This window comes from Trichosurus vulpecula, chromosome 2 (genome assembly GCF_011100635.1).
Source record: "Trichosurus vulpecula isolate mTriVul1 chromosome 2, mTriVul1.pri, whole genome shotgun sequence".
Lineage (NCBI taxonomy): Eukaryota > Metazoa > Chordata > Mammalia > Diprotodontia > Phalangeridae > Trichosurus > Trichosurus vulpecula.
This window is the reverse complement of record NC_050574.1, coordinates 4,268,549-4,281,536: the sequence shown is the minus strand read 5'-3', so window position 1 is coordinate 4,281,536 and position 12,988 is coordinate 4,268,549. Positions and strand designations below refer to the sequence as shown.

General features: G+C 63.0%; 2 protein-coding genes across 4 annotated transcripts; one reads left to right on the top strand and one right to left on the bottom strand.

Moving 5' to 3' along the window:
* Positions 1-2,750: 2,750 nt before the first annotated feature.
* Positions 2,751-7,573, bottom strand: ACP4 (acid phosphatase 4). The gene is made up of 11 exons (XM_036747452.1): positions 6,977-7,573; positions 5,751-5,849; positions 5,577-5,663; positions 5,354-5,491; positions 4,694-4,792; positions 4,326-4,421; positions 4,107-4,239; positions 3,942-4,024; positions 3,510-3,640; positions 3,039-3,217; positions 2,751-2,949 (listed from the first exon to the last, which is right to left on the bottom strand). Exons 1-11 carry the CDS (start codon positions 7,463-7,465, stop codon positions 2,834-2,836), a joined length of 1,650 nt encoding a protein of 549 aa, XP_036603347.1. The 5' UTR covers positions 7,466-7,573; the 3' UTR covers positions 2,751-2,833.
* A 235-nt stretch (positions 7,574-7,808) lies between these two features.
* Positions 7,809-12,262, top strand: NR1H2 (nuclear receptor subfamily 1 group H member 2). Of its 3 annotated transcripts, none has more exons than XM_036747456.1 (9): positions 7,809-8,012; positions 8,457-8,529; positions 9,194-9,334; positions 9,473-9,754; positions 9,840-10,111; positions 10,199-10,378; positions 10,810-10,909; positions 11,288-11,496; positions 11,650-12,262. In XM_036747456.1, the coding sequence occupies exons 2-9, from the start codon at positions 8,478-8,480 to the stop codon at positions 11,794-11,796; spliced, it is 1,383 nt and encodes a 460-aa protein (XP_036603351.1). In that variant the 5' UTR covers positions 7,809-8,012; positions 8,457-8,477; the 3' UTR covers positions 11,797-12,262. The 3 variants fall into 3 exon arrangements, with proteins under 3 accessions (XP_036603351.1, XP_036603353.1, XP_036603352.1); XM_036747458.1 differs by having other exon boundaries at positions 7,817-8,012; positions 8,457-8,713; XM_036747457.1 differs by having other exon boundaries at positions 7,834-8,036.
* The last annotated feature ends 726 nt before the right edge of the window (positions 12,263-12,988 follow it).

Sequence of the window (12,988 nt, the reverse complement as noted above, 5' to 3'; positions counted from 1 at the left end):
ACAGCAGTTTGTTGGGCGGGGGTGACGTGGTCCAACCTGCATTTTGGCTGTGTGGAGGGGGAGAGACCCCCGGGCGTGAGGTCAGAGAGCAGAGACCGCGAGGGAACAAGCACGCGCCTAACACCGTGCCAAGCGCCCCACCGATCATCTCGTCTGATTCTCCCAGCAGCCCTGTGACGGGGCTGCTATTATTATCCCCAATTGCACAGGGGGAAACTGAGGCAAATGGGGTTGGGGGGTCATACAGCTAGGAAGTATGTAAGGATTTGAACTCAGATCTTGCTGACTCCAGGGTCGGCTCCTTCATTCCGCCACCAGCTGCAGACAGAGAAGGTGCACACGGGGAGAGGGAGCTTCCTCACCCCGGGAAAGACAAAAGGAAAAAAAAACTATCCGGGGTGCGAATCCCTAGGAAGCCCCGCCCCTGCGCCGTCACTCATTGCTCTGATCCCGCTAATCCCTGCCAACGTGCAGCCAACCAGGCTCCGCCCTCTTCATGCCCCGCCCCCATCAGGCACCCTTCCTGCGCAGGCGCGTAGCGGGAGAGGAGGAGCCCGGTGCGGGGCGGTCACATGATCGGCCCATCTGCGTCCCCGGGGTTCGCTCATGTTCCCAAGGGAGCCCCACCCCCCCGCCGCCACACACACGCCTCCATTTTCCCCCAATGGGGATCCCCCCCGCGCCGGGTGACTCTCGACACGACCTCCTTTGACCCCTCCCCCCTTCTTGCCTTAGGAGAGACTCCACTGCGAGAGAGCCCTCTGACCCTCCCCTCCCCCTCTGGGCTCAGGGGGGTGGGGGAGGGGGCCTTCCCAGGGCGGGGGGCGGGGGAAGGCTTTTGGCTCCCTCCAAGCTCTCCCTCCCATTCTGCCTGATTGAGGACAGACATGATGGCCGCACCCACGGGGTCGTGGACCCCTCCCCAGCATCCCACCCTGCTCGGGGCTCCTCGGCCTCCCCCTTGGGGAGCGGTGGCCATTGCATGGTTGGGACCTGGGCTGTGTCCCAAAAGGCCTGGGGGACCCCAGCAGACACCCCCAGCTGGGAGGGGCGCCATAAAGTAGGGAAGGTCAGGGCCTCGGGACATAGTCAAAGCTGGGGGACCTCAGAGCCTAGAACGTTAGAGGTGGGTGGGGGAACCTCAGAGCTGGGAGGGAACCTTAGAACACACAATGTCAGAGCTGGTGGGGACCTCAGAGCGTGGAACTTTGGAGCTGGGGGGCACTTCAGAGTGTGGAACGTCAGAGCTGGGAGGGGACCCTCAGAGCGTAGAATGTTAGAGGTGGGAGGGAACCTTAGAACATACAATATCACAGCTGGGAGGGGCACCTCAGAGCGTGGAACATCAGAGCTGCAGGGGGTACTTCTGAGTGTGGAACGTCAGAACTGGGGGGAGGACCTTAAAGAATGGAATGTCAGAGCTGGGGGGAACCTTAGAACATACAATTGCAGAGCTGAGGGAGACCTCAGAACGTGGAATGTCAGAGCTGGGGGGGGACCTTTGAGTGTAAGTCAGGGCTGGAGGGGAGGACTCTGGAACAGAGAAGGTCAGGGCTGGGTCTCAGGACATGAAGTCCAGCCCACACCTGGCCAGCCCAGGGTTGCTGAAGCCTGGGCAGTCGAAAGTGCTGGCCCCTTTCTGGCTATTGGAGTTGGATTGGGAGGGAGACCGGGGAGGGGGCCCACAAACAAATCCTCACTGGACAGTGCTCAGATGGGATGAGGAGGGGGTCCTGGTCGTGGCCCTGCTAGGCCTCCGGATGAGTCTCTAACCCTCTTTGGGCCTCACTTTTTCTATCTATCCAATGAGAAAGTGGGATGTGATGATGTCTTAAGGGTCTTTCCAACTCCGAAATCCTGATTCTATCAGGCTCCTTCTGAGGGACCACAGCAAACTGCTGCCCTTTTCCAGGTCTCAGTTTCCCCCAGATAAATGAGGAAGTTGCGGGCCAAGTTGCTCCTCACTCCAATGCCCTGTTTTCATCCTGAGTCTTGGGCAGTGATCTGGCTTTCAGGGGCAGTGGGCTGGAGTCCTGGGGCCACAGCCAGTTACCCAGGCTGCCCACCAACACCGGGCTCAGAGGAGGGAGATCCTCAGCACTGGGGACAGAGTTCAATGAGAATTCTCTTCCCCAGCAACCCCCTCTTCTCCAGTGTCTCACCCACTGTGACCCCAAGAAGCGAGGTTGGGACAGGAATGCGCGTGATGGCCACACTGGACTGGGGCCATTTGGGAGGGCAGACATGGTGCTGCCCCTGCCCAGAGGTCTGAAGGGCCTTGGCTCTGCGAGAAGATGTACGTGTATCCCAACTCCATTGCATTTATCCTTCTCAGACGGCCTACAATTGGGAGTGCCCAAGACCACACAGCTGGTATTCTCTGAATGTTCTGGGAAAGGCTTTGGGGCCCAGTGAGGCAGGGCCTGGTGAGGTCTAAAAGACTGGAGTCAAACCACCTGGCCTCTCGCCCCTCCCCCACCCCCATCCCAGGCCTTTGACGTCCAGCCAACGAAGAAGCATTCACTGAGGCTTTAAGAGAGGCGAGTGCTGACCCGTACGGGCCTCAGTTTCTCCTGTGAATCTGACATCTCAACCCTGAAAACGGATGATTAAGAAGCCGACTGATGCCGTGAGCCCAGAACTGAGGGCCTGGGCCGGAAGGACCCTCAGCAGGGTCCAGGTCCTGGGGGCCTCTGGAGCTCCTATTCCCCCCTCCCCAAACACACACACATCATTCCTGAGCTGCACTTGACAAAGTTTATGCTTTGAATGAGTCTGTGTATACTCTCTCCCTGCCCACAATGGCCCCTCAAGCTGGGAATCTCTGGCCCTCTTAGACTGGGCCTTCCCTGGGTCCCGGAGAGCCCCGGCTCCACAGGAGAGCCCCGAGCCCCAGGCTGAGGGCTCCAAGGATCCCCACGGCCCCTGCCAGCAGGGGCACAGTAGCACCTGCAGGAGAGGGGGGAAGCAGGCAGGTGAGCCGGGAGCTGGAGCCAAGGATGGTCCCCACCGCCCCCCTTGGGCTGCAGCCAGCCCACCTGCAGAGGCAGCATCCTTGGTAGGACGGTGGCAGGGAGGTCCCCCTGGGGGCGGCCGGAATGGGGCAGTAAGCCGGCGGAAGCGGCCCAGTGGGCATGGGGAGGGGCAGCCCAGCAGCTCCAGGGTCAGGGGTGGCCGGGAAGAGTCGTTACGATAGAAGACAGAGACGGTTACATTCCTGAGAACACAGGACAGGTGAGGGGGTGGCAGGATTAGCAGGCTCTGGCTTCACCCCCACCCCTCCCAGCTCTCCAGCTGCTGTGCCCGAGACCCACTGTCCAGCTGAGCTTGGTGGGACAGAGGAACATCCCGAGGCCAGAGGAGCTCTCTGATGTGGTGCCGGGGTTTCCCATGGATCCCTGGCCCAGCCTCCCTTCCTCCTCCACCCAGAACAGCAGAGACCCCAAGGGGGAGAAGGCCGGCACGAGGAGGGGATGGCTCTGACCCAGGGCCCGCTTCTTCCAGCTTACCCTTCGTCTTCCTCTGGCTCTGGCCTTCCCAGGTGCTTCCAGAATTCAAACCCGAGGCAGGCAGCATAAGGTGGGTGGTGCCCATCATAGAGGCCCAGGGCTCCCTGGAGGGCCAGCAGGGTGCTGTCATGCTGGGGGAGGGAACCCAGCGCTCAGTGCTCATCTTGACCCCCCAAGCTGCCACCTGCCCTCTACAGAAGCCCTGTGGTAACAGGTACTTCCTGAGGTGGCCCCCACTCTCCTGGCACAGGGCTGAGAATTGGACCCCCCACCCCACCCCGAGCTTCCCCCTTGTCTGCCATCTCTAGTTAGGCCCTCTAGTCTGTCACACCTTTGCAGGCCTGGCCCTGCCAAGCTGTGGCTCACTGTGACCCTCCAACTTCTCTCCCAGCCCGGCTTCCCATCCCTTGCCACCCTGGCCCTAACACTCACAGCTGAGTACATAATCATCTTGAGAGGCAGCCCTCGGGCCTGGACCTGGGTAAAATTGGTTAGGATGGCATCTAGCAGGATTCCTGGGGGGAGGGGAACGGGCAGAATGAAGTCTGGCCCTCCTTCTCTCCTCCCCCTGGCACCCGGTCTTCACTCCCCACTCACCTCCAGTGAGCTGGGCCTTCTCCTCTGCCCTTGGGGGGCCCACATGGGCTCGAATGTCCAGGGCTGACACCTGGGCCAGAGACCTGAGCACCTCCGGGGTGGCCCACTCTGGGAGGGGGAGCCGGTGGGCTCGCTAGTGAAGAAGGCAGCACAGGGTGGGGGAGTGTTTGGGACTGGGGGTGGGAGCAGGTGGCCTCGAGGGTGGGCACAAGGACCTACCTGACAGGTCAGGGTGTCTAGCACCTTCCAGGCCCTGTGGAGGGGTCCCTCAGCCAGGGACAAGCCCGTGAGGTTCCCCAGATGCACTAGGAACTCCTGGGGGGAAGGAGCCCTGGGGTGGAGGGGGGGCCCCAGAGTCCTCCTGCCACCCCAGTTCTAGCCCCTGGGGGAAGGAGCCCCACCCCCACAGCTCAGGCCCCTGGTGGGAAGGAGCCCCACAATGAAGTGGGGAACAGAGCCCTCCAGCTACCCCGGCTCTGGCCCCTGGATGTGGCCCCAAAGGCGTCTTTCCACTCACACAGCCCAGACCAGACTCTATTTCTCCCCCAGGAAGTCCAACGCTGCCCTCCCGTGCCTTCCCCCCTCACTCTCCAGCCCTCGAGGGCTGCCTGGTACTCTTCTCCTGCCACGGTCTCCTCCAGAAGTTTCTGGTACTGGGGACATCCCTGAGTCCGGAACTTTAGTAGCTGTAGATGGGATGGCAGCACAGAGCCTCAGAGCTGGGGAAGGCCTGGCAGAGAGTCACGCCCCCCGCCCCCCCCCCCCCCCCCCCCCCCGCCCCCAGCCTCTGCTCTTGACCGGCATCACCAGGGACGGGCAGCTCACTCCGTCAAAGCCTCTCTGCTACATCGATTCCTTGCTCATCCTGACTCTTCCCTTTGGGATCAAATAGGACAGGCCAATCCCTTTCCATGTGCCGGCCCCACGCTAAGCACCCCCTCCATCCTTTCAGAAGATCCCCTGAGGATGTGATCTGCAGCCCCCAGGTAGATCCTGGTTCTGTCTGGACCCTCCAGCCATCTATGCGGCTCCTGTGGATCTGACCTCCCCCACCCCCGCTGGGAAGTGGATCTCCAGGTCTGGAGAAGGCTGTTTCCCCCCAGGAGCAGCTCTGCCTGCCCCCAGGCCAAGTGTCTGACCCTCCACCCTTTCCCTCCAGCTTTCCTCTCTCTAGGCCTGTGTCTGTCTCTAGGCTTCTCTCTGCCCTCCCCCTTTCAGATGCCCCCCTGCACTCCCAGGGCCCTGACCTTGTCCTCAGTGGCCAGGACAGTGTGGACGGGCACTGGCATCCAGCCAGGGGTGAGGGGAGGCCTTGGGAAGAGCCCGGCCAGGTTGGCCTGGGCACTCTGCAGGGTCCGGTCATAGTCTGTGCTCCGCACGTACAGCTGAGGATGGAGGGGAAGAGGTGGGTCAGAGACTGGCGTAGGGGCTGAGGCTGGAGTGTCAGCTAAGGCCAGATTTCCTCCTTACCTCTTCTCGATGATACTCCTGGCTCAGAAAGTCGCCATATCTGGCCCTTAGGAAGCGGCCAAGCTCAACCTGCTGCTGGACACCCTCCTGAAGATAGGCAGGGGTTTGAGGGAAATGAGGGTGCCGTGGGAAGCCCAGGCCATCCTCTTCCCCCAGGTTCTCTGGTCTCCTCACCTGGGTGAGCTGGCCCAGCCCATAGGGCCATATGGTCTTGTCCTTGTGGGGATCTGTGGGGTAGGAGTCCAGTGGGGCACGGTCACCATGGCGATAGACCTGTGGAAGTGGGGGGATCTGGGATCAAGGCCAGCTCGGTGGAGACCCGGAGCCGGAGCAGGAACAGGGGGTATGCCTCACCAGGGTCACAAAAAGCAAGGATCCCCTAGGGGGCTCAGGCCAGCTCCCCCAGGACACTGGGGGCAGCAGAAACAACAGAAGCATAAGGGAGCTCAGGCGCTGCTGACCCCCCATCCTGCCTGGCCCTTCTTTGCTCCCGGAGCTCATAGATGGAGCTGAGCCACTCAGCCCCAGCCCTGTCTCCCACCCACCGCTCACTGCCTGCCCCACCCAGTCATTACCTCCCCACCACCCCCAACCCCTAATCATTATCCACAGGGTCAAGTCCAGACGGCTCCCTCCAGCACAGGAGGCTACCCCTAGACTTTCGCTGTAGCCCGTGTGAAACCATGTGACAGCCAGACGGAGAGACAGATGGACAGAGACATTCGGATGGGCAGCTAGACGGAAGGGTTTGCAGACAGACAGATGAATGGGCAGATAGATAGGAGGGCAGACAGAAGGACATACAGACATCTAGATGGACAGACAGACAGATGAATGGGCAGATGGGTAGGAGGGCAGACAGAAGGACATACAGACATCTAGATGAACAGACAGACAGATGGAGAGCCAGATGGGAGGACAGACAGATGAATGGGCAGATGGGTAGGAGGGCAGGCAGAAGGACATACAGACATCTAGATGAACAGACAGACAGATGGAGAACCAGATGGGAGGACAGACAGATGAATGGGCAGATGGGTAGGAGGGCAGACAGAAGGACATACAGACATCTAGATGAACAGACAGACAGATGGAGAGCCAGATGGGTGGACAGACAGATGAATGGGCAGATAGGTAGGAGGGCAGGCAGAAGGACATACAGACATCTAGATGAACAGACAGACAGATGGAGAGCCAGATGGGTGGACAGACAGCCAGCCAGCCAACCAGGTGTAGGCGTGGCCGTCTGTGGATGGCTGTGTGTGAATGTCACGGGGCACCCCGAGGACACGGCTGTCAGCACTGGCTCTCCCCTTCCCACGTGCGCAGGTGGCACAGGTGTTGGGGAGTGGGGTGTCTCTCTGATCCCAGCTTTCTTCCAGGGTCAGCTCTGATACCACCTCCTCCAGGGCTTCCCCGGGCCCTCTGGGGAGCTGCGTGGCTGTCTCTGCAGTGTGAACCCCGGGACCGCAGGGCCTCGCTGCAGGGCAGCTCCCGGTTTGTGGCAGGGACTTTACAAATGTTTGTTGAATGAATGAATGAATGAATGACCTGCCGTGGTTCGTTAGCACGCATTCTCCTGCTCTGGCCCACCTCGGCCCCGCGAGGACCTCCAGGGCCCGCCCGAGGCCGCTTCCGGCGGTGGAAGGGGTGCCGGGTTTGGCCTTGGGGGCCCTGGGCTGCCAGCTCCCAATCAAGACCCCCCACTGGACCAAGCCAACCTCCCCATCCTGCAGGCGCGGAGGGGTGGGCACGTGGCTGCTAAAGGGTGGCCGGGTGGGGGAGGGGAGCAAGGGCCAGCCCCCTCCCCCGCCAGGTGCTGGCTGTGGGGCCGGCCGGCTGGTCTGTCCATTGCAGGACCGCGAGGGGCTTTCCTTTGCGGTCCCCATGGCGCTCTGTGCCTTTAAAGGCTCACGATTCTAGGCCTGGCGCTGAAGAGGCGAAAAGCTGCGGGCGCCGTGGAGGGAGCCGCGGAGGGAGCCGCGGGAGGCGCCACGGCTCCCCAGCGCCCGAGAGCGCCAGCGCGCTTGCGCGCGGGGCGGGGCGGGGCGGGGAAGCCGGCCGGAACCGCGGCGCGCGGGGCCGCATTTCGACCCGGGCCAGCGCAGACTAGGGACCTTCCGGAAGCTCAGGACCTTCTTCCGGGACAGGGCGGGGGGAAAAGGTCAGGCCGACCCCGCCCCGGCCGGCTGGGCCGTGCGTCACGTGCGCCCCGCCCCAGTCCGGCCGGAAGTGACGCTGGCCTGGGGTTGCCGGAAGAAGTGGCGAAGTTACTTTTCGCGGGGCGATCCTGGGGGGGCGGCTTGGAGGCGGCGGCCGCGGGCAGTGGACGGAGGCCCGAGGGGGTGAGGGAGACGAGAGACGCCTCGGGGGCAGCCGCGGACAGGAGCCTCCCCGCCCAGAGCCCGAGCTGTGGCGTGCGCAGCCATGAGCCGGGTAAGGGGGGAGGGGCAGGGGGCGGTGAGTCTGGAGGGGGAGGGGCGGGGGGTCAGGGGGTGGGGCTTGGGGGGGTGGGCCGACCTCAGGGGGTCTGGGATTGGGGTCGGGGCAGGGGGAGGAGGGATTGGGGTCAGGTAGGGGGTCAAGGGGGCTTAGGGGAGGGGCTAAGCCGGGGCGGGGGTAGGGCTGTAGGGGTGGCTGCAGGGGGTGGGGTCAGGTGGGGGAGGGGCTGGGGTCAGGGCTGCAGGAGGGGTGACTGGGGGGCCAGGGGTTGAGGTCAGGTGGGGGAGGGGCTAGAGTCAAGGGGTGGGGTTGGGGTCAGGGCTGCAGGAGGGGTGACTTCAGGGGGCCTGGCGTTGGGGTTACAGCAGAAGGGCAGGGGAGGGGCGTGGTGGGTCAAGGCCTCTGTTTCCCATCTCGGGCTCTCTCTTCTCCCCCAAGGCTCGCCTGCGGTGACCCACCATGGCTTCCCCTGGGATCATCGGCACCCCTGCGGCCCCGGCCCCCGCCCCGGGTGAGTCCCTTGGTCCCTGAAGCCGGAGAGTCCAGAGAGCTCCCCTCGGACGCTCAGGGGCAGAGGCCCCGGCACAGTCCCAGATGGAGGGGCCTTGGGGTGACTGAGTGGGGGCCCCCTTACTTCGCAGATGTGGATCTGAAGCCATAGATGGCAAGTGACTCTCAGCCCAAGGTCACACAGAGTAAGCGTCAGAGACAGGATTTGAACTCGGGTCTGGGGATGCCAAATTCATGTCTCGGGAGACTGCTAGGGGGGCACCACAGTGCACAGAACTGAGGGCCTGGAGTCAGGAAGACCTGAGTTCAGATTCTGCCCCAAACCCTTACTGGCCACGTGACCCTGGGTGAGTCACTGACTCCTTTTTGCCTCAGTGCCTTCATACGTAAAGTGGAGGCCACGATGGTCCAGGGTTATTGTGGAACTCTCTGTAAGTGCTTTACACACAGTAGGTGCTGCATAAATGCTTATTTTTATTCCTTTCCCTCAAAAGTCCTTACTCCCACCGTGCCCCTCCCCCGCTCTCAGGTTGCTTAGTCTAGATAGAAGCAGCAGCCTCTGTGCTCTGGCCATCCCCTCCCCCACCCCCAGGGTAGGGGGTCCCTGTTTGGGTGAGCTCCTCCAGATAAGCTGAGGAGGTGGCTCCACTCTTCCTCTCCCCCAGGAGATGATGACAGCGGGGCCTCAAAGTTCATAAAGGAAGAGGGGCCTGAGCCCGGGATGACTGGGACCAGCCCCCCCAGCACTGAGCCCGATGGCTCTATCCCTGCCGTCCCGGCGGGGGAGGGCTCTGCCTGCGGCATAGGTAAGGCTCTGGACCGAGGGGTTCCCGTGCCGGCCTGTCCCCCGGGCCTTCTCCTGTCCTCGCAGCCCCCTCCCGAGGGTTCTCCCATGTTCCCATCCCGTCGCCCCTCACGCCCCTCCGTCTTCCTGCCTCCCGCAGTGGAGGAGCCGGAGCCCGAGCGGAAGCGCAAGAAGGGCCCGGCCCCCAAGATGCTGGGCCACGAGCTGTGTCGCGTGTGCGGGGACAAGGCGTCGGGCTTCCACTACAACGTGCTGAGCTGCGAGGGCTGCAAAGGCTTCTTCCGGCGCAGTGTGGTGCGTGGCGGTGCCCGGCGCTATGCCTGCCGCGGGGGCGGGGCCTGCCACATGGATGCCTTCATGCGCCGCAAGTGCCAGGAGTGCCGCCTGCGCAAGTGCCGCGAGGCGGGCATGCGGGAGCAGTGTGAGTGTGGGGCGGGGAGGCTGCCGGGGCGGTCCGGGCACACGGCTGGGAGTGCCATGCTCAGGCCCGGGCGTCCCCCTCGCAGGCGTCCTGTCCGAGGAGCAGATCCGCAAGAAGAGGATCCAGAAGCACCAGCACTCGGGGCCGGCGCCGGTCTCGGGGGCCTCGGCCGCTCCCGGGGCTCCTGTCCCTGGGCCAGCGGGCTCCCCGGCTGCCTCCTCCGAGGCCACGGGGCCGGGCTCCGCCGACGGTAGCGGCATCCAGCTCACGCCCGACCAGAAGCTCATGATCCAGCAGCTTGTGTCGGCCCAGCTGCAGTGTAACAAGCGCTCCTTCTCTGACCAGCCCAAGGTCACGGTGAGGAGCCGGTGCCCACATCAGGGGTGGGGGGCTGGTACCAGTCCGGGACCCCTTGGTGAGTCACCGTCCGCCTGTCCTCCGCAGCCCTGGCCACTGGGGGCCGACCCCCAGTCGAGGGACGCGAGGCAGCAGCGATTCGCCCACTTCACGGAGCTGGCCATCATCTCTGTGCAAGAGATCGTGGACTTTGCCAAGCAGGTGCCGGGTTTCCTGCAGCTGGGGCGCGAGGACCAGATCGCACTGCTCAAAGCCTCCACCATCGAGGTTCTTCCTGCCCTGGGCCCAGGGCGGGCGGGGTGCTGCAGAGCCTGGCCCAGCTCTCTGCAGTCTTTGAGGATGGGCGAGGGGCACTGAGCAGCAACCGCTCGGAGCCTTAGAGTCCACACGGGAGCCCCCTTCTCTTAGCATAGGTCCTGGGTATCAGAATGGGGGTGGAGGTGGTAAAAGGATCACAGGACCGTCAGAGGTAGACGGGAGCCCCAGGAGCGGCCGAGGCCCCCAAGACCGGCGCCAGCCTCCCTCGTCATGCAATTGATGGTGGAGCCCAAGTGCAGATGGGCTCAGGCTTGGGAGGCGGGGTGCCTTTGAGATGGCCTTTGAGAGGCCATCTGACCAGAGGGTGAAGCCCCTCATGTAGGGGATGCTGAGGCCCTGGGGCATCTGGGCAGGCTCTGACCTCCCTGCGTTCCCTCCAGATCATGTTGCTGGAGACAGCGCGGCGGTACAACCATGAGACAGAATGCATCACGTTCCTGAAGGATTTTACCTACAGCAAGGATGACTTTCACCGAGCGGGTACGGAGCGGGGCTGGGGACTGGGCCCCCGGTAGGGGGAGGTCAGGGAGCTGGGGCCAGACCAGGCCCACGAACGGTGAGGAGGGGGGTGGAGGGATGGTGCTGCTCGGTTTCCTCAGCCCCAGGGCTGGGGTCCGGCATGAGTCCTGTTTGTAAAGGGAGCACGGGGCAGGGGGAGATGGGAGAGGAGAGCAAAGTCAGGCGGTCACCGGGCATCTGGCAAGCACCTACTGTGCACCATCACTGTGTGCGTGATGCGGAGCATCCAAGATGATGGCACCCTCGGGGCCAGGAGGAGGGTGGTGGTCCCAGCAGAGGGCCCTGGGTGGGGCTCGAGGAGCGCTGGTCACCGGCCTGCTCTTCATCCCCTACCCCCAGGCCTGCAGGTAGAGTTCATCAACCCCATCTTCGAGTTCTCGAGGGCCATGCGGCGGCTGGGTCTGGACGACGCGGAGTATGCGTTGCTCATCGCCATCAACATCTTCTCTGCCGACCGGCCCAACGTGCAGGAGCCCAGCCGGGTGGAGGCGCTGCAGCAGCCCTACGTGGAGGCTCTGCTCTCCTATACCCGCATCAAGATGCCACAGGTAGGCACCGCCCTCCACCCCAGCTGCCTCAGGGAGCTAGTGAGGCGCCCTCCATCCCAGAGCACTGTCGGCTGGCCAGGTGCGGGGGGCACGGCCCCTTCCCCTGGTCCAGGGAGGCCGGGGCCCTGTCTGAGGCCTCCTCCCGTCCCTCAGGACCAGCTGCGGTTCCCGCGGATGCTGATGAAGCTGGTGAGCCTGAGGACACTGAGCTCCGTGCACTCTGAGCAGGTGTTTGCCCTGCGCCTCCAAGACAAGAAACTCCCCCCGCTGCTGTCTGAGATCTGGGATGTCCACGAGTGACCGGGGAGTGGCTCCCACTGGCCCATCCCCAGCGCTGCCCCCGCTCCTCGGGCCCTGTCTGGCGGAGGCCCGGGGCAGCCCCGAGAGCTCGGCCCGGTTCCTGCGGGCCGGTGCAGGCTTGGGGCTCCGGCCACAGGGCCCACGGCGAGCTCCTGAGTAGGGACCTCGGTCACCAGGTGGTCCGAGGCCCTGCTCCTGATGTTGTCTTCCTGGGGGAGGGGTGGGTGGGTCGTTGACCCTTGACCTTTGACCCCGGCACTTACCTTTCCTGTCCTCCCCTGCTTACACAGCGCAATGCACCTTGAAGGGAAGGGGGTGACCTGACTCTGCCTAGAGTCAAGGGGGGCAGGGCCTTTGGGTCCTCTGTTTCCTGTGGTCCCAAGGGAGATGAGAGGGCCCTTCCCCTCCGCTCCTTTTATTTAATAAGCAAGACAAAGTAAAATCTTAATAAAAATGTCAAAGAGAATCAAGTGAGTCCTGGTCAGGGCCCTCCATCTCCCATTGTGGGCAGAGCCAGAAAGAAGGACTGATGAGAGAAGATCAGGGGCCGGCTCAGGGCCTCCACAGAGACCTCCAGGCACGGCGCAGGGAGTTCACCGGCCTCCTTGGGCACTCCCAGGCACAGCCAGGGAGTTCGCTGGCCTCCTGGCCCCCTCCTTGGGCACTCCTAGGCACGGGCAGGGAGTTTGCCATCTTCCTGGCCCTCCCCTTGGAGACCCAGGCAGGGAGTTCCATGTGGGGTGAGGTTTCGGGGGAGAACTTGTCTGTACGTCGTGTTGAGGTTCTCTTGAATGCTTTGTTTTCTCTGATCCTCTGGGAGTTTGCAGGCATTTATTAAGGGCTTACAGTATGCCCAGGCACTAAAACAGAAAAGCAAAAATAGTCCCTGTTGGGGAGCATATAAAAAATTACACTAAATCAAGCACTTATTAAACGCTTACTGTGTGCCAGACCCTATGCTAAGCACCAGGGATGCAAGGAGACAAAGCTCAGTCCTGGAGCTAACACCACATGAACAGCAGATGGACTTCCTAGGGCTGAAGGGGAGACAGTGAGCAGGGAAGGCGGAGGAGGGAGAGTGGCCAGAGCAGAGACAGCTTGTTGATAGCTAATGGAAGCACTCGAGGGACCCGGAGCTACAGCATAGCCGGTGTCCAGATGGCACCTACTGTGTGCCAGGTGCTGTCCTAAG

Coding starts and splice junctions, on each gene's coding strand:
- ACP4 (XM_036747452.1), bottom strand. CDS start 7,465: ATGGGGACCGCAAAGGAAAGCCCCTCGCGGTCCTGCAATGGACAGACC. Junction 4,422..4,693: donor CAGCCCTCGAGGGCTGGAGA/GTGAGGGGGGAA, acceptor CCTTCCCCCCAG/GAGTTCCTAGTGCATCTGGG. Junction 3,641..3,941: donor AGATGATTATGTACTCAGCT/GTGAGTGTTAGG, acceptor TCCCTCCCCCAG/CATGACAGCACCCTGCTGGC.
- NR1H2 (XM_036747456.1), top strand. CDS start 8,478: ATGGCTTCCCCTGGGATCATCGGCACCCCTGCGGCCCCGGCCCCCGCC. Junction 8,530..9,193: donor GGCCCCGGCCCCCGCCCCGG/GTGAGTCCCTTG, acceptor CCTCTCCCCCAG/GAGATGATGACAGCGGGGCC. Junction 10,379..10,809: donor TCAAAGCCTCCACCATCGAG/GTTCTTCCTGCC, acceptor CGTTCCCTCCAG/ATCATGTTGCTGGAGACAGC.